The following is a 25,677-nucleotide window of genomic DNA, read 5'->3' as shown; positions in this document are numbered from 1 at the left end:
CATGCATGTATTAGTGCAGTTTATGTGTGCATCTTATTTTGGATGGGGTGAAAGGAGCTATTCTCTAGCCCTTTGTGTTCTGCTCAAAACCTCTCCCACCCCCCCAGGCAGCTCTCAAGCCCCAGGAAGGACAGTTGCTGTTGCAGAGGAGGGAGGAGGCAATTCATACAATGAAGATGCAGCTGCTCTGGGCTTCCAAGGGAAGAGAAAGGAGAGGGCTACCTCATTTTTTTTATATCAACCCTGGTACAACATATAATGTTGCCTGATTTTGTGCCACTGCAGTTAAGTCACCAGGCAATGACCTCCATAGTAGACTAGTATCAATCCTGTCTTGCTATACTGGAATCTCAAAGTATTCTTTAAATGCTGCTTTCAAACTGTGTTTTTACCTTCTTTTATTCTGTATCCCCCTTTTTATCTGTGCTGGTCTATGACCTTAATAAAGTTTCTATTCTATTCAACTCATTTCTTTTCCTCTTCCAAGCTGAGACCAGCTGCTTCATGTAGGCTCTGAGCCCAAGTGAGTGAACTTCCACTAGTACAACAGGAATTTCTTTCCCTTTTTCTCCCCTTCAGCCATGCACTACTCTTCCCAAATTTGCCCTGAATGGTCCCCAAATCCTTTGGATCAGATGGTGGGAGGACTGTAGAGAGAGAGAAAAAATTATCTGCTGGTGGTGTCTGTTTTGCTGATATTTTCATTACAACTCCCCATTTCCCTATTATAACCCAAGTTTAAAGAACTGAGAGCAGATATACAATATATAAACAGAAGGGGGTTGTTTTACTTTGCAAGAGAGAGAGAGAGAGAGAGAGAGAGCACTGAAGTGCAGTTAAGCATTGCTAAACTGGTATGCAGTTTCTATCTCTATATTTTTAAAAAAATTATTTTGAATCCATTGCCATTCTAGTACTAATGTTCAGTGACAGGAAAATAAAGCCCTGTTGTGTGTTCAGTTTGTCTTAGTATATAAAAGAGGCTCACTACATTGGAGCCAATGTGTTTTAAGACAAAGTGCAAACATAGAGCAAGAACAGCAGGAGAGTATTCATTTTATTATCAGTTTTGGAGAAGAAACAAGCTGATGCTGAGAGGACATATTATTTAGTATCCGCCAAAATAGTTTTATTTGCTAAGATTAAGAAGGCTGCAATTTGGTACAAAATCATCCTAATTCCAGAGCTCCACTGTTATGGTTTTACAAAAGATTTCTCAGCATTATAATGGCAACAAGTAGGAGACTTGATAAGGCATGTTTTCATTAAAAACTTTATTATTATTTTTGTTATTATTTTCATTACAATTCACAGTTTATACATGGCAAGAGAACCGTTCTTGCCATGTCAACATTCAAAACACTGTGCTGGGGGAAACAGTGGGGATGGGGCCTTTTTCTTTGACATCCTGGCCTGGTAAATATTTAATGAAAACTCTGCAGATTTGAGATGAACAATTTCATTAACTCTTCATTGATTGCTATTTACACTGATAAGTTAGATTTGTTAGAAAAGAAGAGGAAGCATCCATAAAGTTAACATTCATAATTCATGTTATTTAATAGTCAGACAATATGGATTTGTTATTTAAATGGTGTCCAATTGAAGTCCCATTTTGTTAATATTCAGAGCCAAGGGTATGGACCTCAAACAGCTCTGTAGGTGCCCAAGCTCCTGTTATTTCAGTGGCGTCTGCACCTTTGTTATGCTTTGAGGATCAGGCTGCCTATTAATCTCTTAAGGGGTATTTTATTTATTTTATATACAGCCAGGTTGCAATAGAGTTAAATGAAAAAAAAAATTAAGACAATCCATTCCATTATTTTTAATCCTGCATTCCTTCTGAATCTTGCACACATTTAGAAATAAAAGACACAAGAGGCTATAAAATTATAATCACTGCTTTTCTCTCCCTCTTTAAAACAGCCAAAGAAATCTCAACGATTGGTTTCAGATCTGTATATCAGCCTACTTATTGAAATAGTTGATCATATTCAGATTGTGCTATTGGTCAACTGGTTTTCATGTCTGAATTTGTGTTCAGATACCATGTATATTCTTGATGTAGAAAGTCACAGTGATGCCAGTTTCAACTGCATTCCCACTTTTATTCCCAGCTCCAGAGTGGGCAAAAAACATTGTAGGATGTAACATTCAGGAAAGCAATCCAGCAGGCACGACCCCTGTGCATATGGCATGACATGGCTAAAACACAGAAAAGTTTAAATCCTTCTCTACCAGCAGGACTGTGTTCACTAAAAATGGCTCTGCTGATGATTCAGGATTATTCTGCATTCTCAGTATGCAAAGGAGTCTTCTCAATGCATGAAGTTAATATTGACTATCAGATAATTTAGTAACACAAAACAGAAGATTTTTGGTTTATGTAATGTGTGGGCCTGAACCGGTGATTAGAGCTTAAGTTAAAAGACCTGACATGGATCAATAAATTCTACAAGTGTATAAAGTGTACATGTATCATCTGAACCTGAGTAAAAAGAAAAAAAAATGAATACTTGCAGGGGGACACCATCGGCAACCCTTCTAATTGCAGTGCCTTTAAAGCTAGACATAGGAGCAGTGCTTTGTTGTCCTTAGATTTGGCATCTGTTTATTAATGCTGGTATCCTCAACTTTAGACACCTTTAAAAACATGACTGTTGGGGGCAAGATGAAATATCAAAATGAGATGTAGTACTCATGCAAGAACCAGCAAACAAACAAACAAACAAAAACAAATGTATGAGAGTTATAGAGGTTCTGTTTCTTTAAAAGATAAGGCACTGACAAAAATTTCTTAGGTAAAAGGCTGCATAAGATTTTCTTGCCATTTACATATAGATTGTAGTCCATACATGGTCCATTCCTAGGCTTAGTAAGGTAGACCCTGAAAAGTTTAAGGACTGATCCCTCAAAGCTACATTGTTAACCTGAACCAGCATTATTCATTCTTAACGCCTTATGGCACATTAGGAGAGATGAAAAACAGTCTGGGCACAAAAAAGGCATCGGACATGCTTGTTCCAGCATTTGTCAATGACAGAAGTGCCATTCATTTTGTGTCTTTCAAGAAATATGACGGTGACTATGAATCCTTATTGTGGGTGGATTTCTGTTGGAATTCATGCATGTGATTTTTTAAAAAATGCGATTAGCATCAGTTATGGACAGGAAAAAAATATATCAGGAACTACAAGGTAAGTCTAAACCATAGGCTTCTTCTTATTAAAATATCAGGATTCAAAGTCAGTGCTACTTAATGTTTTCAATAACAGCAATTTCTTCAGCTGCACAGTGAGGCGTCAAGCCATTCATATAAATGCTGTCTGTCTTTGTTATGGCAGGCAAGAGGTCTTTCTCGCTGGTGAGGTGGTTGACAGACAAGGTTCTCTTGCAAGGAGTCAGGTCTTGGCTGTGATTCACTGCCATTTCTGCAGAGAGCTTCCTTTTGATGGAGGTAGCCCGTTGGAACTTGTCATAAATTTCCACACTCAGGCGCCTGCGGGTTTCTTTAAACTCTGCAGTGACATTGGCTGTCCATTCGGCTGCATGAGCCCTGAACTCTCCCACCTATGAAACAGAATAATAGAGGGGAGAGGGGAGAAGGATGGGAGTGGGAAGAGAAAAAGAGAGGAGGGAGAGGGATAATGTTTTCAATAGGAACAAAGGGTCCAATATGAACAAAGAATAGGAAAGAGCAGCAGCCCACTGGCATTGTGCTTTTCTGCCCCAAATATTCCTGTGATCAATCTTCAGTCTCTAAGTGTCTTGTTCTAGTGGAAGAATTTAGCCATCATCTTCCTAATATGATAAAAAGAGCAAAAACAGCAACAGCTAAAATTGCTGCAGCTAAAACATTTCACAGCTCTTTTTATAATTTTATCTGGGCCAGGGAGGTGAAATTGCCTTTAAAAATTAAGCCTTGACAGCTGAGAGGATCCCAGCTGGACAGGGAGCACTGAATTCCCAACAATCCAGACTGTGCGTTATGTGTTGTTACCAGGGGAGATGTTGCAGTTATTTATGGATACCCTGGCTGTATGTGTAATGATCCCTGTGAGACTCCACACAGGCGTTTCTAAATTTAGATGGAAAGAGCTTTTAAAAGAAAAAAATGTCAGCTGTCACTGTTCTATTTTTAGCCCACGGTTTTGAACTGAGGATTAATGCAAGTGACAGTTTTAGTCAAGTCAGCAGAGTGATCACCAGTTTCTCCCTTCACAGCAGTAACAAGATTACTAAGTGAAACTTGAAAAGGTAGCAGAATGAAAGGTTTCCTGCCACAAACACCTTCAAATTTTATACCCCAGCTCTAATAAGTATGAAAAACCCTTTGTTAAAAAAGGTAAAGTAAGATAATTAATAGTCTTCTTTTGAGGCTGATTTATATGTGGCTAGCCACTCCAGCAAATGCCTTACTTCTTTCAGTGTTGGAAATATTTGTATCCAGTTTTTAAATTGTAATTTACAAGGCAACTTAGATATCTGTTTAGGAAACATACATACATACATTCAATCGATGCCAGCAAATCAAAGTCATAAGCACATCAAAAATGAATAAAACAGATGTAGCATTAACCATTTCTCAGAAACATAGGCTGTCTGTTTTCAGCAACACTTGTTGTTTTGTCATTTTTTTCAATTATTTAACCTCACAATTCTGCTGTCAGGAAGGCTATGCTTATCGATAGTGATTGGGCTGCACATATAGCTAAGATAGGATTTCGTCCTGAATGTCCTCCATACTAACACTAAAGTTTAATTAATTTTAATTAATTATGAAAATGAACCTGTTCAATAAATGATGTAAAACTGGAACATAAAGAAAACAATTCTTTATAGGCATGAAAAGCAGTATTATGTATATAATACATGGAAAAAAGAAGTATTATAGGTATAAAAAAACAGCAAACCTCTTAGGTGTTCATTTCTTGGAGGCTATCAAAGAGATGTTTAGATCCAGTCCAATCTAGAGTATGATACTTAGTACGTACATAATAACAGACCAAAGCCGTACCTAGCCTAGCTTCCTGCTGCACTATGATTCATCATATGCTCCCCAGATATAGGATCATAGTCAGAAGAGACCCCAAAAGTCATCCAGTCCAACCCCTGCCATGCAGAAACTCACAATCAAAGCACTAACAACAGACAGCCATAAACTAGGGCAGGGAGATGTCTGTAAAATGCACTTTAAGATGCACTGAGAGCCTTTCTGGCTGAAGAGCAGGGTATAAATACAGTAATATAGATAGATAGATAGATAGATAGATAGATAGATAGATAGATAGATATAGATATACCTTCAAAGAAGGAGACTTTGTGTGTTCTACTGTATCCAAGCAGTTGGGGCGGCAATGCAAAAACGTGAAAATATGGCAAATAAGGCCACCCAACTCACTGTTGCTGAGGCGGTCATTCACCCCACTTCCCAGGGCAGATGGGACAGCCTCTGAGTACAAGTCCCACTGTCCCTCGCAGGGTGGAAGCCACCATGATTGGCTGGCCTGGTCCTCTGGGTCAAGCCATTGGCTCTGAGGGCAGGGGTTTGTTGCCTCCACCCTTTACTGCCCTTTGGTTGTTGGTTGGCCTATTTAAGTCCATGTGGCGCCCATCCCATCGCCATTCTCTGCTCGGGTCTCCCACCGTCCCTCCCTTGGCTTGGGTATGTTTTTTCTGTCACAACTTTGTAGCTCCTGGACCTGGTGGGCATGATATCCAAGGATGCGTAGCACTGGAGCGGGAGTCCTTCAGGACCCAGGAGCGCTGAGGGAAGGTGGTGTGACCATTGTGGGGGCCACATCAAGTCAGCATCTCCCGGTGACAAGGGGCTCAACTGAGAACATGCAATCAGCCGGTTGCATGTCTGCATCAGGGCGTTTCCTGTTGCCCCTATGTTAGTGGTGGTGAACCTATGGCATGAGTGCCAGACGTGGCACTCAGAGCCATCTCTGTGGGCACACATGCCATCACCTCAGCACAGAGTTCACCAGAGTTAGTTACTAGAAAGTCAGAAGACACAGAACTTTGCAATATATGTGTGGGTTTTGGGTTGGAGTTTGGGCACTAAGTCTCTAAAACGTTTGCCATCACTGCCTATGTCACTCTGGAGATTAGCTGTGACCAAGCTACTTTGTTCATCCACCAGCCAGAGTGTTGATTGATGTTTCTAGATCCAGACCTCATGCTTTGGCCCAACCCCACCCTTGTTTCTGTTTGTTAATAAAGTTGTGGCCTTTCCTCTAACCATGTGTCTTTGTTCTATTGGGGTGGCTTGCCTCCCACAGCAATGGGATGGCATCTAGACAGCAGGCAGTTTCCAGTGGCATGTTTGCATGATGGTGCACATGCATGGTAAGGAGACGGCAAAAATAAAATATCCAGTGGTGTGACGTGACACCACACTGTGTGCATTTGGGCTGCCTTGGGAGCAGTTGGTACAGACAGCAGGGTTTTGAAGCATTCCCAGAAAATGCAGGTTCAAGCCACTTTTTCCTGCCCATCTGTTCCATCCCTTTCTGAATTAATTCTGACATACATAACTTCTATTGATTTTAAAGGGACTATTCTAGTGGGAACAAAAAATAGGATTTAGGCTGGTATCTTATTTCTTGGCCTGCCCCATTTGGTTTTCAATTCAAAAGCCACTAAAACACCAGATCTCCCTATTAGACAAAGTGATAGTGCAGTATTTTCACAGATCATAGATCAGGCTCAAGGTCATCAAATCTCTCTTACACCAATCGTAAAAAGTAAAATAATATGTAAAGGTATGTATGGCTGGTGTGTGTGTGTGTGTGTGTGTGTGTGTGTTTACAGACTTTTGTTGTTCATCAAGGTGGTGTGATTGCATATATAGGATGATGGATTCTAGTAAAAAAAAAAAACTTTCCCACTATTTCTTTAAAATCTTTCATCAATATCACATTGAGAATGTACCTCCAATTTCTTTCAGTAATGCTTCCTAACTAGAATTATGCCAAACATTTTTTCACAACAATAGTGACGTACGTTAAAATAGCAAGAAATAAACACACACAGAACAAGTTAAGAACACTTGACATTCCTTTTAAAATAAGTGAATTAAAATGTATGTGTAATGCAGCTCTTTACAGTTAGATGTAACCATGCATCTACCAAACCTTCCTTGCTTGCTTTCTAGATTGCCCTCTATGGTTCTTCCCGCGCCCCAAAATTATAGAACATTTTTCTGCTTTCACTGTTTTAGAAAAAGTCTTTTGCTTCTGTGGCAATACTCATGCTGATATAACATCTGAGGATGTCACTGACAATCTGGAATCTGGAATATCGTATTTCAAGAAAATGTGTAAAGCCTCCTAGATTTAAAATGAGTTGTTACTGGACTTGCTTTGCTATGGTGACTGCCTTTCTTTTTAGTTATCATTCAGTACTTGAGTTTAGGCCAGCTCTTCAAAATACAAACATCCTGAACTGATTTTTTCTTTTGGTGCTGCTCAAGAAGCAGCTGACTAGCTGGATGTATTCCCTATACTGTTTGCTAATGAAGAATAATCAAATAAATATTTTGTGTTAAAAAAAAAAAGATGCATAGCATCTTAAAAATAACACTGGAGACTAGACACAAAAGTAATTTTCACTTTTGTATCAAACTGCCATCAAAAGAGGCACAAAGCCTTTTCTACAATTTGGGCTCCCCCACCCATCCACATTGATTTAGAGCTCCTCTGCACACAAACACAAAAAATATGGTGACATTGCCTCTTCCACTCCTTAGGACAGGGGTGGGGACGCATCAGATGCCAAAGGGTTACACCTCATTCTGGTCAACTCCAGAGCTTCAGAACATTTCAACATCATGTCCACTATTTTTTGGACAACTGCAAGCGATGTTGCATCACTCTCAATTGCCACTAGGGCCTTTTCTAGAAGAGTGATCTCACTGTTTTGGGATGGGGGTCAATCCTTAAGACACATGTAACTCATGTTTGGTGCAGAAGGAAGGATCTTTTTTTTCCTCTTCAAAGACAGATTTTTCAAGGTGTTGGATACATGAGGAGAATTTCTAAGGCCTGCCCTGGAGATCAGAGGGCTATATAATTCCATGCCCTAAGGAATGAGGATAATCTTAGTTAAGAGACAGTTATTGGAGGAAAAACAAGTTTTAAAATCTCCAGGATGGGAGGTGTGCAGTAAAAGAATGGTGGGGGCAGCTTTCCAATGCCCTGTAAAGGTCTAATGCAGGTCCCAAACCTCTGGCATTTACCACCTCTCTGCAGTGGCATCACTAGGGTTGGTGTCACACACACCCTTCCATTGACCTCCTTTTATTACCACACCAAACAGAATCCTTAGCAATTAGTTTGTTTGTACTAATGTTACTCATAAATGGTTATTCCCCTATATGATTGTATCTAATGGTAACAGCTGTGACAAATAACTAGCCCAATTAAAATTATACTTTTAAATTACAATATCATGCACACAGCCTAAATGTATTTACATAAAGACGCATTTTACGCAGCTTCCGACTTATGCGGAAGGCGCTTATATTATATTATATAGTGAGGAAAACAATATATAATATAATATTTATTTACTTATATCCCGCTCTTCAGCCAAGGCTATCAGAGCGGCTTATAAATTGTTAATTAGACATTTCCCTGCCCTCAGGCTTACAATCTAAAGAGACAAGATACAAAAGGAGAAGGGAATGGTAGTGGGGAAGGGGGAAAGTCCAGCAGATCTTCTCTCCCTCTGATGCCTGGGCCACGGTAGATGGACTGGAGGGAGGGCCCTTCCTCTTACTCTGATTAGGACCGATTAGGGAAGGCCTGGTGGTATTGGGTCCCCCTTCTCTTCCCCTCAGAGGCCAGGATGGAGTCAGATGCCTTGTGGGAAGGCTCAGTTCCTTTAGGGAGACCTGATGGTATTGGGCCTACCTTCTCTTCCCCTCAGAGGCCAGGATGGAGTCAGATGCCGCTCCGCCACATGCTCACATTCCATTATTTCCTATGGGGCTCGAGCACAGGCGGATTTTTCCTTATGAGGGGGGATTCGGAATTGATCCCCCATGTAAGGAGAGGCACCCCCCCCCCCCCCCCCCCCCCTCCCCCTCCTTAAAGTGAACAATTGGTAAAATGTGATGTTTTTAGATGATTTTAAATAATATATTTTAAATTAAAATAATTAATGATTTGAAATTTGAAATGTTAATTTAAAAAAAAAAAACCTGGGGCCTTCCCTTTCTCCTCCCACTGAGCCTCACCCCACACATCCTATCTCTTCAACATTTCAATGGGACACAGGTGAAGCCCACAATCTGTTTCTGCACAAAGAAAGATATTTGAGGAGCAGTGGTGTCACCTCCTCCTAGGGTGTCATCTGGTGTGGTCCACACCCCATGGTGACACCACTGCCTCTCAAGTAAAGATAGGGCATAAATATAATAAACAGATAGAGATATTTAGTTCAACACAATATGAAAAGCTTTCATTTTCTTTTTGAAGCTACTGCGGTAAGGTGATGGCATCTTTGTTGCATTAGATGTCAGAAAGATGGCTTAGCAGTTGCTTGGAATGAATGCTCTGGCCTCCCAATTTTTCTCTGCCCTCAAATGCACTCAAACAAAATGTTACATCTTCATAAGACAACTCTCTTTCCTATGGATTGTTAAAGACATAAGCTCAAAAGGTTACTGATGGAAGGCTGTGTAATGTTCAGACTGCCAGAGCTCATAAGCAACAAGCTTTTTAAATTTAATTGTTCCTCCTATTTATAACAATGTTTTTGGTGAATGTTTGGTTTCCTTTTGTCCATGAAGTATGACATTTTCTCAAGGTACACTCAGTTCTACCTTAATCTGAACACTGGTGGTTACTCAGTAACTGAGACTAAGTGATAGAAATAGCAGTCATATTTGCTACTGAAACCTCAAATATTCAGAGTATCAGATGACAAGAAGAATGGGTTATCTCTTTTTCACAGAATGATAGAGTTGGAAGAAACCTCAAGAGCCATCCAGTTCATGCAGGAATACACCATCAAAGCACCACCAACAGATGGCCATCCTGCCTTTATTTAAAAACCTCCAAAGGAGACTCTGCCACTCTCTAAGGGAGTGTATTCCACTGTTGAACAGCTCTTAGTTCTTCCTAATGTTGAGATGGAATCTCTTTTCCTGTAGTTTGAATCCACTGCTCTGAGTCCTAAATCATGAAATACAGTGGGCCTGCATTTTACGCGGGTGCAGCATACGCAGCTTTCAACATACACTGAAAGCCGTGCCGGAAAATCCCCTCATGCACCCTGGAAGAAGTAATGGGGTATGTGCCGATGGCATGCGTGCACCGCTGTGCCGCCGCACCGCTGCACACCACGGGCATGAGACCCATTACTTCTAATGGGGCTCCAGCCCACACAGAATTCCCCTTACGTGGAGGGCTCTGGAATGGATCCCCACGTAAGGGGAGGGCCCACTGTAGTAGAATCAGATTTAGAAGAGACCACAAGGACCATTCCAACCTCCTGCTATGCAGGAACGCACAATCAAAGCACCCCCAGCAAATGGTCATCCAGCCTCTGTTTAAAGAATTCCAAAGAAAGAGAGACTCCACCACTCTCCTGTTCTCTGGAGTTGAAGAAAATAAGCTTGCTCCATCTTCAATATGATAACATTCCAAATATTTAAACATGGCTATCATATCACCTCGTAACTTTCTCTTCTCCAAGCTAAACATACCGAGCTCCCTAAGTCTCTCTTCATAGGGCATGTGTTCCAGACCCTTCACCATTGTGGTCATCCTCCTCTTGACATGCTCCAGCTTCTCAACATCCTTTTTGAATTGTGTTGCCCAGAACTGGACACAGTATTCCAGGTGAGGCCTGACCAAAGCAGAATAAAGTGGTACTATTACTTCCCTCGATCTAGACACTATACCTCTATTGATGCAGCCTAGAATCACATTGGCTTTTTTTAGCTGCTGAATGTTACCATATGGATCTTTGTTAAGGAGAAATTTCACAAAATACAGAAGGAATTTTTTTTTTTGTGCCTATACACAAGCTGACACATTTATTCTGTAAAATATATTGACAGGAATTCTGTTGTGGATTTAGACCCAGTAAAGTACCCAATGAACATTGGTGATCAATGCGACTGCTGCACAATGGGACTAATGCACATCTGTCACAATGCACACTGCACATCAGTCCTGATTTACATTGTGCATCAATCTACACGATACACTTTTTAGTGCCCCATTCCCCTTCTTTACAATTCAGTAAAGAAGTTTCTTAGCATCTCTTCTATATAGCTAGGTATACTGTATGTAAATTTATGTAATGTAACAAATCACATAGAATTCTGGTGATTAGTTCAAGAATACTTTTTTGTAGACATTTTGTTTCCCTAAGATAGAAGGGAGGAGCTTTCAATCTTTAGGTAAGATGCAGCCCAGGCAGTTTCCCCATACGACCCACATGCATCTTCTACTGTTATCCCAATCATGTCTTAGAGATAAACCCATGAATCTGCAGAATGGCACCAGGTTAGGTTCAGCAGTCCAGGAAGCTTTTAGAGGGAAATCAGTGTGTTGTACTGGCTTCAGTGTTGGACTAGGATTTGTTTGAATCCCTGATCAACCATGAAACTCCGGATGACTGTGGTCAGGACACACTCTCTGTACCTATGAGGAAGGCAAATGCAAACTTCCTCTTAATGAATCTTGTCAAGAAAATCCTATGCAAGGGCTGGAATAAACTGGATTCAACTTGAAAGCACAAAGTAGCATGGAATTTTGCATGGAAGTGAATTATGTTTTCTAGTCCAGGAAATTTTGGTGTCAAGTTTTACTAATGAGTAAATATGCATAGACTTGAACTGGGGTTTGTTTTCTTTTTTTTAAAGAAAATGTCCAAATTTGCATCTGGTTCTGCCCATTAGTACACTGCTGAAATGGAATTCCAAGACATTTCCTGGATTAGAATTCAGTACAGGTTCCCCATTCCCACTCTTCTCTAGAAAGAATTATTGTAGTTCAAAGAGTGAATGTAACTCATGAAGGAACTTTCATATAGACTATTAGCCAGGCTACGCATCACTGCCTGGAGGGATTACAGTGTTCAGAGTGGTTACAGATATGGGGAAATATAGAAAGTCCAAGGTCCCCTCCAAGGTCTTTGATCATTTCAGATTTATGTGCTAGCAAAATAACCCCATGATAGGTTCACCTTAGGGTCACAATATCTTGGAAATGACTTGAAGGCATGTAAGGAAGATTATAACAACAACACCAACAACAAAATAGTGGCACATTTTCTATTGTGACACTGTCCTTGTGGGATGCTTCCTCTTGTCCTGTACAATTCATGCTCTGTGTCCCTTTAGAATATTTAGAAAGACATTTTTATTTCAGAAGACCTTTTTGTTGGCTACTTAACTGTTTCAATATTGTGATGTTTTGCTGCCTATGTTTATTCATTATTTTAGTGATTAATTTTATTCATAACTTTTTGCAATTTAATTTATTTTGGGATTTTTAAAATATTTTAAATGTCTCACAAACACACAAAGGCCTAAACTTTATTGTTAATCCTAACAAGAGTAGAACCACTGAATCAATTGGATTTACCTATGTTACCCATGTTTCAACTCACAATTGAACAAGTGATTGAATGTCTAGTTGAGAATGCTCAATGGAAATCCAGCCTAATGCCTGCTTAGTTTAAACTGTTCCATCATGTGAAATATTATTCTGTTTCTTCTTTTCACAGTTGCACTCAATTCCTCCATATTACAGCACTATTTTAGACTGTAATCTTAACTAATATCACTTGGGGGTGCTAATAGCTGCCAAAACAGGCTCTCAGAGATCACAAAATCATATCATTATTGAACTGATTGGATGGAAGTGTTGAAAGATGCCAAAGTGATGACAAATGTTGCAAATATTTGTCAAAAAGCAGAGTGCTAGTTACATTTCTGCCTTGATATGCTTTACATAGTTTTACACATGGTAAAATTATTATGAAAGGAGGCGGGGGGGGGGGTGTGGTCTCTGATTATGTGCCACATAGTGGCTACTTTTTATTGTTCTTTGCTCTTTCAGAATAGTTTTGGCTACCTTCCATTCCTTTTCTCCTGGTATAGCCTAGCTGGAGTCATCTGTCTTCTTTGCCACTGATAGTGATGAAAAGATTCACAGCCTTCCGTTTTTAGACTAATAGATAGGAACATTGTCTATTATTACTGGAATAGTCTAAAGCTGCCAGGAAGCAGATAAAGAAGAAACAGGGTGTTAAGAAGGAGATACTCACAAAGGATTTGTATTCAAATAACTGTGGCTATGTCCACACGGACCAAACAATACATCCTCCCTGCTGTCCTCACAATGATCAGTACAGATGATGCAGTGCCCTATCACTGATTCTGGTACAAACTGTCCTGACAACATATGGCCAGTTCAGCAGCCAACCCACATATGACCCTTAAGACAGATTTTCAAAACTCACCTTTACTTTGGATTTTTCCAGAAAATCTAGAGCCCTCTGGAGCAATGCAGGGCAGCTGTTTACAACATGTTGCGCTGTGCCACTCACCACACTGGCACAAGTTGCTCCTTTTGAATAACACTGGACATCCTCAGAGGGAGCAACGTGTGATAGCAAGTTGAACAGCAAGACACATGTATGAACAGCCACTCAGTGTTGCTCTGGAGTGCAGAGGTAATGGGGTACATTTAAGGCAGCTTTGGGGCTAGAACACTCCCAGCTGTTCCCAGAGTATTTTGGTCCATGCAGATGAAGCCCCTGATTGCTTTGTCAATGAAATTATAATGCCAAATGGTTATCATTGTTTTTTTCCACTGACTAGCTTTCTTTATACTCTGATCATTAGCATTCTAAGTATTAATAATAATAATTTTAAAAATAATTTATTTTATTTATATACCGCTATTCCAAAGATCATAGCAGTGAACAGCAAGTAAGCTAATTAGCAAGTAAGCTAATTTGCCCCCAACAGTCTGGGTACTCATTTTAGCGACCTCGGAAGGATGCAAGCCTGAGTCGAGCTTGGGCCCTTTGCTGGTGTTGAACTCGCAACCTTGTGGTTTTGAATGAATGGCTGCAGTACAGGCATTTAACCACTGCGGCAGCAGGGATCCTAATATTAAATATTAATATTGTCCTGTCTGTCTTCATGCCCACACTGTTATTTTCTGTATGAAGACAATATTATGGATAGACACTATGCATCACTAAACTCGTTCATTTATAAAATATCGAGTGGTTTAGCTTCTAACCTGCTTAGTAGCAAAATTCAAATTCAAATCAGAATCCCACATTTAGAGAAGTTTCCACTAGATTCATTCCCAAGTAAATCTGTACATTACTAAGTTGGCTATGTTATGAAACAAAGAGGCCCAAACCCTCTCACTGCCACCCTCAAGGAAAGATAGAGAAATTCCTTCTATCTCCAGTCAATGATCAGAGATAACAGCCGAGATTCCCTTATATAAGGAAGAGAATCCCTACTGTTACCTTATTTCTAAAACCATTGGTCCTACTACTGGGAAGCAGTGATATCCAAATCTGGGTCTCAGCTACAAACAGGAGGCACCAGATGACAGTGCATCAATCAAACCCCATGGAGGGTTTGAAGTGGAAGAATCCATTCTTCAATCCTACTTCACTTTCTCAGTACAGTAATTTTGCTTCACAATACAATTTATCAGAATCTTATGACCATCTGATGTGAATGAGAGAGTATAGCTGTGAGCTCAAGCATTATTTAGCAGAGATAACATGAACTGACTCAGTAGACATACTGATGGAGAATAAGTTAGATTTATACTGTGTAACACAGAGAAAACTATGGGGCATGTTTTTATTGTTGGAAGTGCAACAACCCTCTAAACTGACAGAGTTAATGCCTCAGAGTGAGCAGTAGTAATATGGTTTGAGTGACATGCAGTGATCTCCCTCTCTACCTATCCTGTCCCTTCTACAATGTAAACAGATACAGTGGGTGCTTGGTATCCACTGGGGTTTGGTTTCAGGACCCCATGGACACAAAAATCTGTGGATGTTCAAGTCTCATTAAATACAATGGCATAATAAAATGACAAAATCAAGATTTGCTTTTTGGAATTTATACATCTTTTTTAATATTTTCAAGTCATGGATGGTTGAATCCATGGATAAAGGATCTGTGGATATAGAAGGCTGACTGTACTCTTAGGGATGATTCCACTCCTCTTCTTACCTCCGCCCCTTCTCCAAGATCATTCTAAGAGATATAACTAGATTAGATTAGTGTCCTCGGTACCTTTCCTATCATAGAATGGAGTTCCTGTAATAAAGACTTTGGATTGTTCTCTAAGCCATTAGTGTCTTTGCTTCTGAGTCAGAAAAACTGACTGCTGCATTGCACTAAATCTAATAATTATCAACTTTTTTTTCACCATGCAGAACCATGCATATTTCAATCTATCAGTATTCACTGAACAATGCAATTAAATAACAAACAGAGAGGCTGGGGAGTCCATTTGTTGAACAATGCAAAGCCTGAGATGCCTTCAATGTACTCTGTTCTCTCTCCTATAATTTCTAACGGTTATGACTAATGCATTGTCTGAAGCTTTGCAATAAGTTTCCCTGTTGTAGTTGTCAGTTATTTAAAAATAAAACTTCCCATTAATCTCCTGAGGATACAGTAGTCTAAGTAGAAAGAATAATTATAAATGTCACATTATCCATGCAGAAGACTAGAGTACAGAATGTTTTGTCTCTGCTTTTTTAAAAATCGCTTTTTCAATTTTTTAGGCGCTTCTGAGTTTGCATCTATTTCAGAAAACAGATGGGCTCAGAAGCAGTCACTAGAAAGCTGGGAGATTATTGGGATACTTTTGCCAAGTTGTTACTTGGCTAGTATAGCTGTTCCACATTTAGTTCCCACTTGTCTTTGGAAACTGCCAGTGAGAGGAATTTTTTGAAACTGAAAATAACAGGACACTCTGAGGTCTTAGACACTGCTTAGGTGGTATGAAGCAGTATATAAATGAAGCTTGTTTGTTTTTTGTTTTGTTTTCAAGTTTCGAGCTCTTTGGGTTTCAGACAAGAGCTTAGAATTTTGAATTCTATGAGGCCTAATTGCTCAGAAATCAAATGAAGGAACCTTTAATTTTCCCTCTCAACCCATCTAGCTGACCAGGAAGGTTGACAAAGAGACTTCTCTCTCTCTCTCTCTGCATGATCCCAGCATCAAATGTGAGCTCACAAACATACATGCATACATACAGAGAGGGGGATGATAGAGAGAGTCCAGGAAACTGTATTAAATAACTGAAGAAAAGTGGTAATCTTTGGTACCGTAATGAAGGACCACAAACCTTAAAAAATAGTTAGATAAATTCATGGAAGATAAGACTGTCAATGACTATTAGTCATGGAGTTTGTGTGCATGTATAAAAGAACGTTCCCTTATATGGACTTTAGAACTGATCCATCATGGCTCTTATGTGTGCTCTACCAGGAGAGACTAAACCAATTTGTGGTCCTTAACTCAAATGGTCTGGCTTACTGGGGATTCCAATTTCTCATTAGTTAGTTCCCAAAGCATTTCCTTATGGTGAAATAATGTTTTTCATGAAAGCTCTGCACCAGTTCTTAAGATTCCATATCCATTTAAAATATGCTCGCAGGTGAACCTCGATCTAAATTAGCGAATGGGGTTACAGTGGACTCAAAAGACTAATCTTCATGCTATTTACTTTGCCATATTTAAATACATCAGGCGGTGGTGAAGCATATGGTTCAAAAACTGTACATTAAGGAAAAGAACCATTTAAATGATTCTGAAATTGAACTTCATTAGAAATCTCATCTCAAATAATTAGCTTCTTGATATCTGATAAGCTTTCAAACCGCATGTGTGATATGTAGCAATGTATGAGGATTGCTTAGCAAATTCACTTAATTCTTGTAGGATCATAGTGTGGGTAGAATTGGTTCTCCAAACTATCTGTACAGTCTTAAGTTACCAACTCCCATTTAAATATTAGGTTTTAGCCTTTAAACCTCAGAGCCTGAAAATTTCTGAAGATTGTATTGTGTTGCACTGAACAGCCCTAATCCAGATCTTACTAATGCTGGTGCCATTACAATAGCTGCTGGTCCACCAAATTTTGGCAGTGTGGTGGCAGCAAGATGCCAATACTGTACATTTCAAAACAAGCACACCCTCCAATATTTCACATATGAAATCTTGGACACGTGTGGCCGAGCAATATCAAAGTGTGGTTAAAAAAAAGCAAATGCTATTAATGAGGAAGAGCACACCAAACTAGGAGAGGCTACAGCAGTTGATTTTTCTCTGAGCCTCTGATAAGGACAAGATTCTACTCCCTCTTCTTCCTTCCTCTCCCCACTGCTGAGTTAAGTGAATGTGAACTTCTTTTGTACTTTGAAATAAGTTTGCAGCAACTGAAGTAAGCTGAGGGGAAAAGGAGAAAGCAGCAAGAAAAAGAAACCAGGATATTTTAAAAGCAGATGAAAAAGGATTAATGATGATATAGGATTAACTGGAACTATCTCTGACAATGTGGGCAGTTGAAAGGTATGGAGTTGAGTGGAATGTCTTGTTTTAAAGCAAAATTGTATTTCCAGAAGAATTCCCTAGACAATTTGTTTTCAAAGGAATTTCTAGATATTTTAGTTCTGTCAGGGCCACAAGAACAGTTAAGCCATGAGTGCTATGGATCCAGGTTACTTTACTTGTACCAGCCTGCATGCACTTTGCTGTCATTAATGTAAGAATGCAGACCGTACTACTTGACTATTGCCAGTATTTTTCTCTGGAATGAGCTTTCTCTGGAGGCTCATTGGGTTCATTCTTTGCAGGTCTGCAGAATAGCAATCAACATCTAACTGTTGACATTGGTCTTGTTAATTTCTTGGTCGCTAGTTTTATTTACCAATATTGTTTTTATTGAATCATATAATTTTGTATTCTTTTAATACTGTTCTTTTTTTTTAAAAAAAACTGGCAAGCTACCTTGAAATCGTTCTAGCCTTAAAGCTGGCAAAATAATAATAATAATAACAACAACAACAACAACAACAACAACAACAACAATTAAGTGGCTTTATAAGGGAAAGAATTTAGGGTTGGGATTACATATCCATCACCCAGTCAACATTCACATTTGGTTCTTTGCATGGAAACGCTTGCTTTTTCTCAAAAGCCTGGTTTACACACTGTTCTTGTAAGGCAGAATGTAAAATGTTGCTGACCACTTGAGATATCTGTAGTGGATGACACTGTGCAGATGCATTGGTGGCAATAGAAAATGATTTCTTTGCTACCACAGCTGCCATGGCATGGGCTTTCCAATGAGCTCTAACCCATGTTCTGTCAGACTTGTTTTATGTGACTTCCACCATTATCATTTTAGACTGTCCCATTTTTTTCATCACCACCAGGTCCCTAGTGAACCAGGGTGCTTACTTGGCTCCACTTTGTGGGGAGAGGGATGCTCAGGGGCAATCATATCTACTGCCTAGCCATTTCCTTATTCAGGATATCAGCTAGGGCTTCAACAGGATCACCTGACAAGGTAACAGGAAAGTCTTCAAGAGCAATCAGGAATCCATCCCGATCTATAAGCATCCTGGAATGGATCATCCTAACCACCTCCTACCCTCACCCCAATCCCACCCCTGTAGATGCTCTGAGTTCCAGTGAGTATAACCCCACAAGGTAGTGTCTATGGCACTAGAATGATAGAAAGTTTCTCCACACCCAGATCACTATCATCCCATCTCACACAGAAAACTTTGTTCAAAAACTCTGTCCGTGGATGACACCAGATAATACTTGTGGCAGACACATGGTTGTCATCGAGGACATTAAGTCCTTGGCTGCTCTTGACAGAGTGGTCTCTGCATGGAGGGTGAAGTCCCCCACCACAACTGCTCAAGGGAGATCCAACACTGCAGAGACCAACTCAGCTAGATCAGTGTTACAGGTCTGATTGTTCAGTTGCCAACTTTATGACCTGAGACTATACCTTTTAAATACAGAATATAGCCTGGTATCACCTATGATATATAGTCAGTCTCCATATCCACAGTTTATTTATGGATTCAAGCATCCACAGCTTGAAAATACTTTAAAGATGTATAAATTCCAAAAGGCAAGCCTTGATTTTGCCATTTTATATTTTGGACATTTTACTATGTCATTGTATTTAATGAAACTTGAACATCCATGGATTTTGGTATCCATGGGGGATCCTGGAACCAAACCCCAGTGAATACTAAGTGCCCACTGTCTAGCATAAAATCTCATTCAAACAATTAGCTTTGTGAAAAAGAAGCCTGCCTTCTTTTCTGATAAACTGGTTTTAGTTTTAGCTTAGGAAAAGTTGTCAGATATGCAGTGGAATGTGAATAAATATAAGAAGGTAAAAATTGACACGGAATAACCCTGCTACTAGGATATCAGACAACACCAGATGATAAGCCATGAAAAGGCTTTTACGTTTATCATGATCAATAAATAAAGACACTCCTAGTGTACTTGATAAAGATTACAGTTTTGATTGGATAACTGATTAATTGCATGGGCTCAGAAAAGAATAAAAAGAGCTGAGATAGAGTTCTTATCAGGTTTCTTTGAAGTCTCCAACATATAAAGAAAACTGTGCAATACCAGCTGCACTGTTTCTGATGGAATTGATAGACTGACAACTGCCCCAAATTGTTGAGATTTGTTGTTACTAGCAAGATGGACAATTAGGCTAGACTGAAATAGAGATATGCTTATGTAGTAATGGATGCTATTAAAATATTAACAATGTTCAAGGAAATCAACCTTGCATGTCTGTGTGGTCACAGAAGCATGTTAGAGATGTACAGTTCCTCAAATAGATGAGAATGCATACCCGAATGGATAATTAGCTAAGCTGTATTGTTAAGGTGGTTAAGGATATGATACAAAGGACAGAACTCTTTAGATGTGAAAGCCTTTATGGAATATCAATATAATGCTTTATCAGACACTAAGGAAACTGTGGAAAGAACAAGAGCTGAGTAGAGGTATGTAGGTTCAGCCCCTAAGAGTCTTCACAAAATTGTTACTTCTCATTTCCCATATAAATATCCTGAAATTCAAGCACTTAAGAATGCTTAAATGGTATCTGGACGGTAACTCTGACTATCTGGTTTAATTGGCCAAATGCCTGTCTGAAATGATTAGAGTAAGAATATTTCATTCAGAAAAGCCTGTATCTTGATTTGCTATGCATTCAATAACCTTTTCCAAAATGGAAAAGCAACATGTTGGGCAAATAAACAAAATACAGTCCCTCAGATGCTGATGGGACAGAAACTCCTAGTGAGCACAGCCCATGGTAAATAATTCTGGGATTTGCACATCAACAACCATCTCAAGAACTGTACATTGCCCATCCTTTCCAAAGAGTCATCACTTCACAATGATGATATCTAGGAGACAAAGCCGTAACATATGAAAAATTGAAAAATGATTAATCAGCAGAGCCCTTCCAGACATGGTAGGTAAAGTTTGGATCCAACCCAAGGTATTTTGCACATGATTGCCAGGGCAGGTAAAATAAATACTTGGGAAGGATTGTTATGTGTGGTATTGTACATTTGCAAGACATAAATGTTACTGACAATGAAGAAAAAATCCACATTCTTGCATTTTACAAAATATATCTTCTTTCCAAATTAATTTTTTTTTAAAAAAAACTTTAAAGTTATATTTTGGTTGTATTCCCATCTCATTCCTTTGTGTTTTGGATTATGAGATTTTTTTACTTTTTATATTTTTAATTTTTTAAATTATTTTGCTTTTCACAAGAAATACAGCTGCCCCTTTGTATCCAGTTTCTGTATCCATGGATTGGACCATCCACAGGTGGAAAATCAAACCCTGATTTTACCATTTTATATAAGGGATAATTTTACTATGAAAGTGTATACTATGCGGCTTGAACATCCATAGATTTTGGTATCTATGGGGCAGGGGGAGGAGGTGTTATGAAACCAAACCCCAGCGGATACAAAGGGCCCATGGTAAGTCCATATTTTGGTACACAGTTTGCCTAATTATGCAGTTTCCCAATTGACTAAAGCATTTGTGTATATCTTTCAAGCTTATGTACTTTTAATTGTGACTTTTTTCAAATGTATGCATACCTTTGTGTGTATTTTTCTTGGTTGAAATATATCATAAACCTTTGTATGAGTTTGTAAGATAAGATGAATTTTATCCATCTCAGAAGATGAGAAATGGACTTTTGTAGGGAAATAAGAAATTTGCTGATTTCTTTTCTATCCTTATTCAACATAATAATGAGTGCAATTGACTTATTGACTGCCAAAATTCTAAAACCTATTCTGAAGAATAGCTTCTATTGTTGTAACTTCTTGTGTTTTGCATTAATAGACTACCGTATTGTCTAGTCATATCAACAGAAAATGATATAAAGTTTGCAGTGGAATTTTGAGTGCATTTAATCAAAGTAAAAATGGGGCAGGAGATTCAAGTGAAAGGCCTTATGTAACAACTGCTCAAGAGAACATGAACAACTGACACTTAATAACAATTTATGCATATATCTGTTTAACTGAGAAAACCAATTGTGTAAAAACAGAACATTCATTCCAGTAGATTGAGCACAATAGATTCAGTACTGTTTTGTGTTACAGTGCTTTGCAGGTTAATAGCGCGTTGAGTATGTGATAGAAAAGTAATGGAAGCACTTAATGTGTCTTAATATTCGTCTCCCTTTTTGAGGGCCAGAAAATTCATTAGGAGACTGCCATGCAGAGAGAGTGGTTTTACAGGAATCCCATCCTGATCAGACCTACTTTTCATATGTATCACCACTATCACATTATGAGTCTTCATGCCCATGGTAGAAGCTTCCAAGAGGAACCAAAGCTGGGTCTTATCTTGGTTGGTACAGCCCACACTGCACATTATGGCAAGAGTCCTAGACATGGTGGCTGTTGGCTCTTCTGATGATGCTCTTCATGGAGGTCTCTACTCCTCTTGGTGCTTTTATTTATTTATTTACAAAAGCTCAGGGCCTCTAAAACAATATAACTGGCTTGCAGCTGCCCGAGTCAAGCTTTTATTTTAAATCATATCAGGTTATTCACTAAGCCATACTGAAGTTCGTGAGCAAGGTATTTTAAAGTGTCTTCTATTTTTGTTATTTTGTTTTGTGTCTAGACCACCCATGGGAGCCATTTTGTGAATGGTAAATACTTATTCCCAATAACAGCAATTTTGTAATGAGATCCATGAAACTTTCTCAAAATTCAAAGTGTTCCCATTCCTCCCAAAAATATAGGAACCCTTCATGCATTATAGTGAGAAAATGGATCCTTACCATGAAATTTAATAGAATTTAAACTTTATTTCCTGGACTGAATCTCCCAGTATCCACATGACCAGAAGCAGGAGCCCCCCCCCCCCGAATGAATACCAATCCATACCATCTGAACTGAGGACAACCACAACATTGTGACCAAATGCAGGGCTATGACTAACATGGCCATTTCCCCCCTTTCTTTCTGCTGTATCATTTTTAATACTTTGCCAGATGAAGAAGCCAATGGAGCTTTCAAAGCTTGCAACATCTATAATGTGCATTTGGGTTGACCCAATAAAGGTATCAATGTTTTGTGGATTTTGGATGATATCGTACTTTGCTATATGGCCAACACAGCAACACCTGGATATGTTTTTATGAAATCTCACTTTCAACATGTTCCTGATGGCAAGTGTAATTTTTGGTTCAGCTATAATTAATTTCACATTAAATCTCCCTCAAGCGATAATTTTTCAAAATTCTCAAATTTCTTCAATTTCATGAGGGAAACGATTTATGATAAAATGTTAATACTAAAATATTCCTTCAGGCTCAGATCTTTGAGTACCTAATTATCAAAGCCTTGTGTTTTAATTCCTTTGTGATCAGTCATGGTAGTGCTGATTTAGGGTTGCACCGCTTTTTGTCTCAAAGTTTCCTCATTTTTAACACAAGCATGGCAGACATATACAATATAGTTTACTTTATGCTGGGAATAACTACCAATTCAATAGGGCAGAACAGATGAGTGAATGTTTTGTTTCAGTACATTTTGGGGGGAGAGGAATTAACAAAATTTGCAAATAATATATTTGGAGTGGAAACACATTTTTTTAAATCTTAATGTGGGAGAAAAAGAAACAGGCACATTATTCTTTTTCTAGCCAGAGGTCATTTGGTGATCCAGCAGGATTCTGCTTATGTTCTTCAATCAATTCAGCAAGCTGTTTCGAGCAGTGGCCAAACAAATGCTTCCAGGAAACCCACAAGCAGTACATGAAAGTGACAGTCCTCTTCATTGTTTGTTCCCAACATCTGTTATTCAGCAGTATACTAAATAACACTTACAAGGATAATGACTGTGTCCAATTTGTGTCATTCTACTGATGGAAAGCTCTGTAATTCAGAGGAAGCATGCATCTTTAGAATAGGCAAGCTTAGGTGATCCCTTCTGCCTTTAACATACCCCTGCATCACTATCTGCACTTTCGGAAGAGAGCAAGTGAGCTGCAGGTGGTGGCAAAAATACCTGGAGATTTCCAGTTTCCCTGCTTACACTGGCAGTACTGGATCAAACAGTATTGCATCAATGTTGTGTCACAAAACTAATACAAGTTAATACATAATTTAATGCACAGTTGTGTACCTGAACTATTCCCCCCCTCCCAATAACTCTTTCCTATCTGACAGATTATGGTTTAAATCACTATAGGACTATTTCTGAGTAGTTCTGTTTAAAGACGGGTGATTCTATTAGTCTGTTGAAGCAAAAATAACTAAAATATCTGGTGGCATCTTAAAGTAGGGATGTAAATTTTCACTTATTTCACATTTTGATGTAAAGATGAAAAAAAAAAGATGTTTTCTGCTAAGTGAGAATACCAGGGTCATTGTACATTTTCAGCTGAGATTCCACATCAGAAAATGGAACTATGAAACATAGCAACAGGCATCCTCAGGGACCTCCAAAGGTCTTTGCAGATGATGTCATTGCTGTGTATACAAACTCTGTAGGACATGTAGGAAAGTATTCAAACACTTGTGTGCTGCTTCCCTTACTCTCTACCAGTCAGTAAATGACCACATTCTGGGTTGCTGCCCCTGAGAAAAGGTGGGTTTAGGGAGAAGATTTTAGTCACTGCATCACTGGTAATGAATTCCAGCCTCTGCAACAACCCAAGAACTGAGTTATATGGCCTCAGTCAAAGTTAAACCATCATAATTCACCAGTTATGTCTCAGCCTTCCCCCCACCCCTTTTCTTTTTCATTTTGAGATGTCTTTTGCAAATGTTTTATTGCAAAAACAAAGTATTTGAGCAGCAGACACTGCCAGAATCCTGCAGTTGTTAATAGCAATGGAGGTCCATCATTGTAACTAGGATGTCTGATCCCCAGAACTTACTTTTTAATACAAGAAGCTCACACACAAACCTGGAAAATGAGGGACTGTGCAATGACATCTCCAGCCTTCTCCCCAAAGTAAGGTGCAATGTGATAAGCAGCTCAACTTATCACATCATGTGTCACTGCTGCAAAGGGCTGGGTGTGTCATCATTCAGTGCCCTCCTCTCTAGTACCTCAGAAATCCTTGTGGGGGGGGGGGGGAGCTCCCTGAATTCAATGGTGTATGTGTGAGTGGAAGACAGGGGTAGTAGTGTGCCTTTGAGGTAAAGTAGTGATGACACTTTCTGCTACAGTGGGCCCTTGATATCCTCTGGAGTTTGGTTCTAGAATACTCCATAGATATAAAAATCCATGGATGCTCAAGTCCCATTAAACACAATATGTAATGAAGTGGCATCATTTATTTTTAAAAATGGCAAAATCGAGGTTTTCCTTTTGTAATTTTAATATTTTTTAAAAATATTTTCAAGCTGTAGATGGTTGAATCCATGCATAAAGAATCTGTAGACACTGAAGGCCCACTGTATTACAAATGTGCAATGACAGTAAACATGAATTCTAATAATTATGATGTAAGTCTCACTTATGACATCATAAATACTGAAGGGGATGCCACGGTATCTTATGTATACGGCCATTGTATTTTATGTAAAATATGGGCTTTTCATCCAAAATGCCCCCTCAAAAAGAGGTGTTCTTTTGTTTGTTTGTTTGTTTGTTTGTTTGTTTGTTTTACTTGCTGAATGATCTTGCAGTACTGTATTTCAATATGCTGAAACACTCTTTTTCATCAAGTATGCCCTTTTACAAGTGTTTAAAGTGTTACAAAATACTTTGTAGTTATTCTGGGAACATACAGACACCATATAACACCATATTAAGAGGGGTAGACAATACTCATCTCATCACTAGTCCCAGTTTCTGCCAACCCAGCAGTTCGAAAGCATGCAAATGCAAGTAGGTAAATAGGTACCACTTCGGTGGGAAAGTAAACAGTGTTCTGTGCAATCATGCTGGCCACATGATACAGAGTAGTCTCTGACAATGCTGGGCTCTTCGGATTAGTAACGGAGATGAGCAACACCCCCTATGGTTGAACACGACTTGACAATCTTGTCAACGGGTCATACTTTTTCCTTTACTTTTAGGCAATACACCAGAGGA

The 25,677-nt window shown here is 39.1% G+C and overlaps 1 protein-coding gene and 1 long non-coding RNA gene across 4 annotated transcripts in view; one reads left to right on the top strand and one right to left on the bottom strand.

Annotated features, from left to right (window-relative positions):
• Positions 1-1,084: 1,084 nt before the first annotated feature.
• The window catches only part of KCNK2 (potassium two pore domain channel subfamily K member 2), a 125,880-nt gene continuing 101,287 nt past the window's right edge, over positions 1,085-25,677 (bottom strand). For all 3 annotated transcript variants that reach the window (XM_042446131.1, XM_042446132.1, XM_042446134.1), the window contains exon 7: positions 1,085-3,570. In XM_042446131.1, the coding sequence (XP_042302065.1) occupies positions 3,253-3,570 (318 nt within the window). In that variant the 3' untranslated portion in view covers positions 1,085-3,252. The remainder of the gene's footprint in view (positions 3,571-25,677) is intronic.
• LOC121919490 overlaps positions 17,500-25,677 on the top strand; it is a 36,957-nt gene continuing 28,779 nt past the window's right edge. The window contains exon 1 of the long non-coding RNA XR_006101487.1: positions 17,500-17,596. This is a non-coding gene — a long non-coding RNA (uncharacterized LOC121919490). The remainder of the gene's footprint in view (positions 17,597-25,677) is intronic.

Source organism: Sceloporus undulatus, chromosome 1, assembly GCF_019175285.1.
Source record: "Sceloporus undulatus isolate JIND9_A2432 ecotype Alabama chromosome 1, SceUnd_v1.1, whole genome shotgun sequence".
Lineage (NCBI taxonomy): Eukaryota > Metazoa > Chordata > Lepidosauria > Squamata > Phrynosomatidae > Sceloporus > Sceloporus undulatus.
The sequence above is the reverse complement of the archived record's forward strand: the minus strand, read 5'-3'. Positions and strand labels throughout refer to the sequence as shown.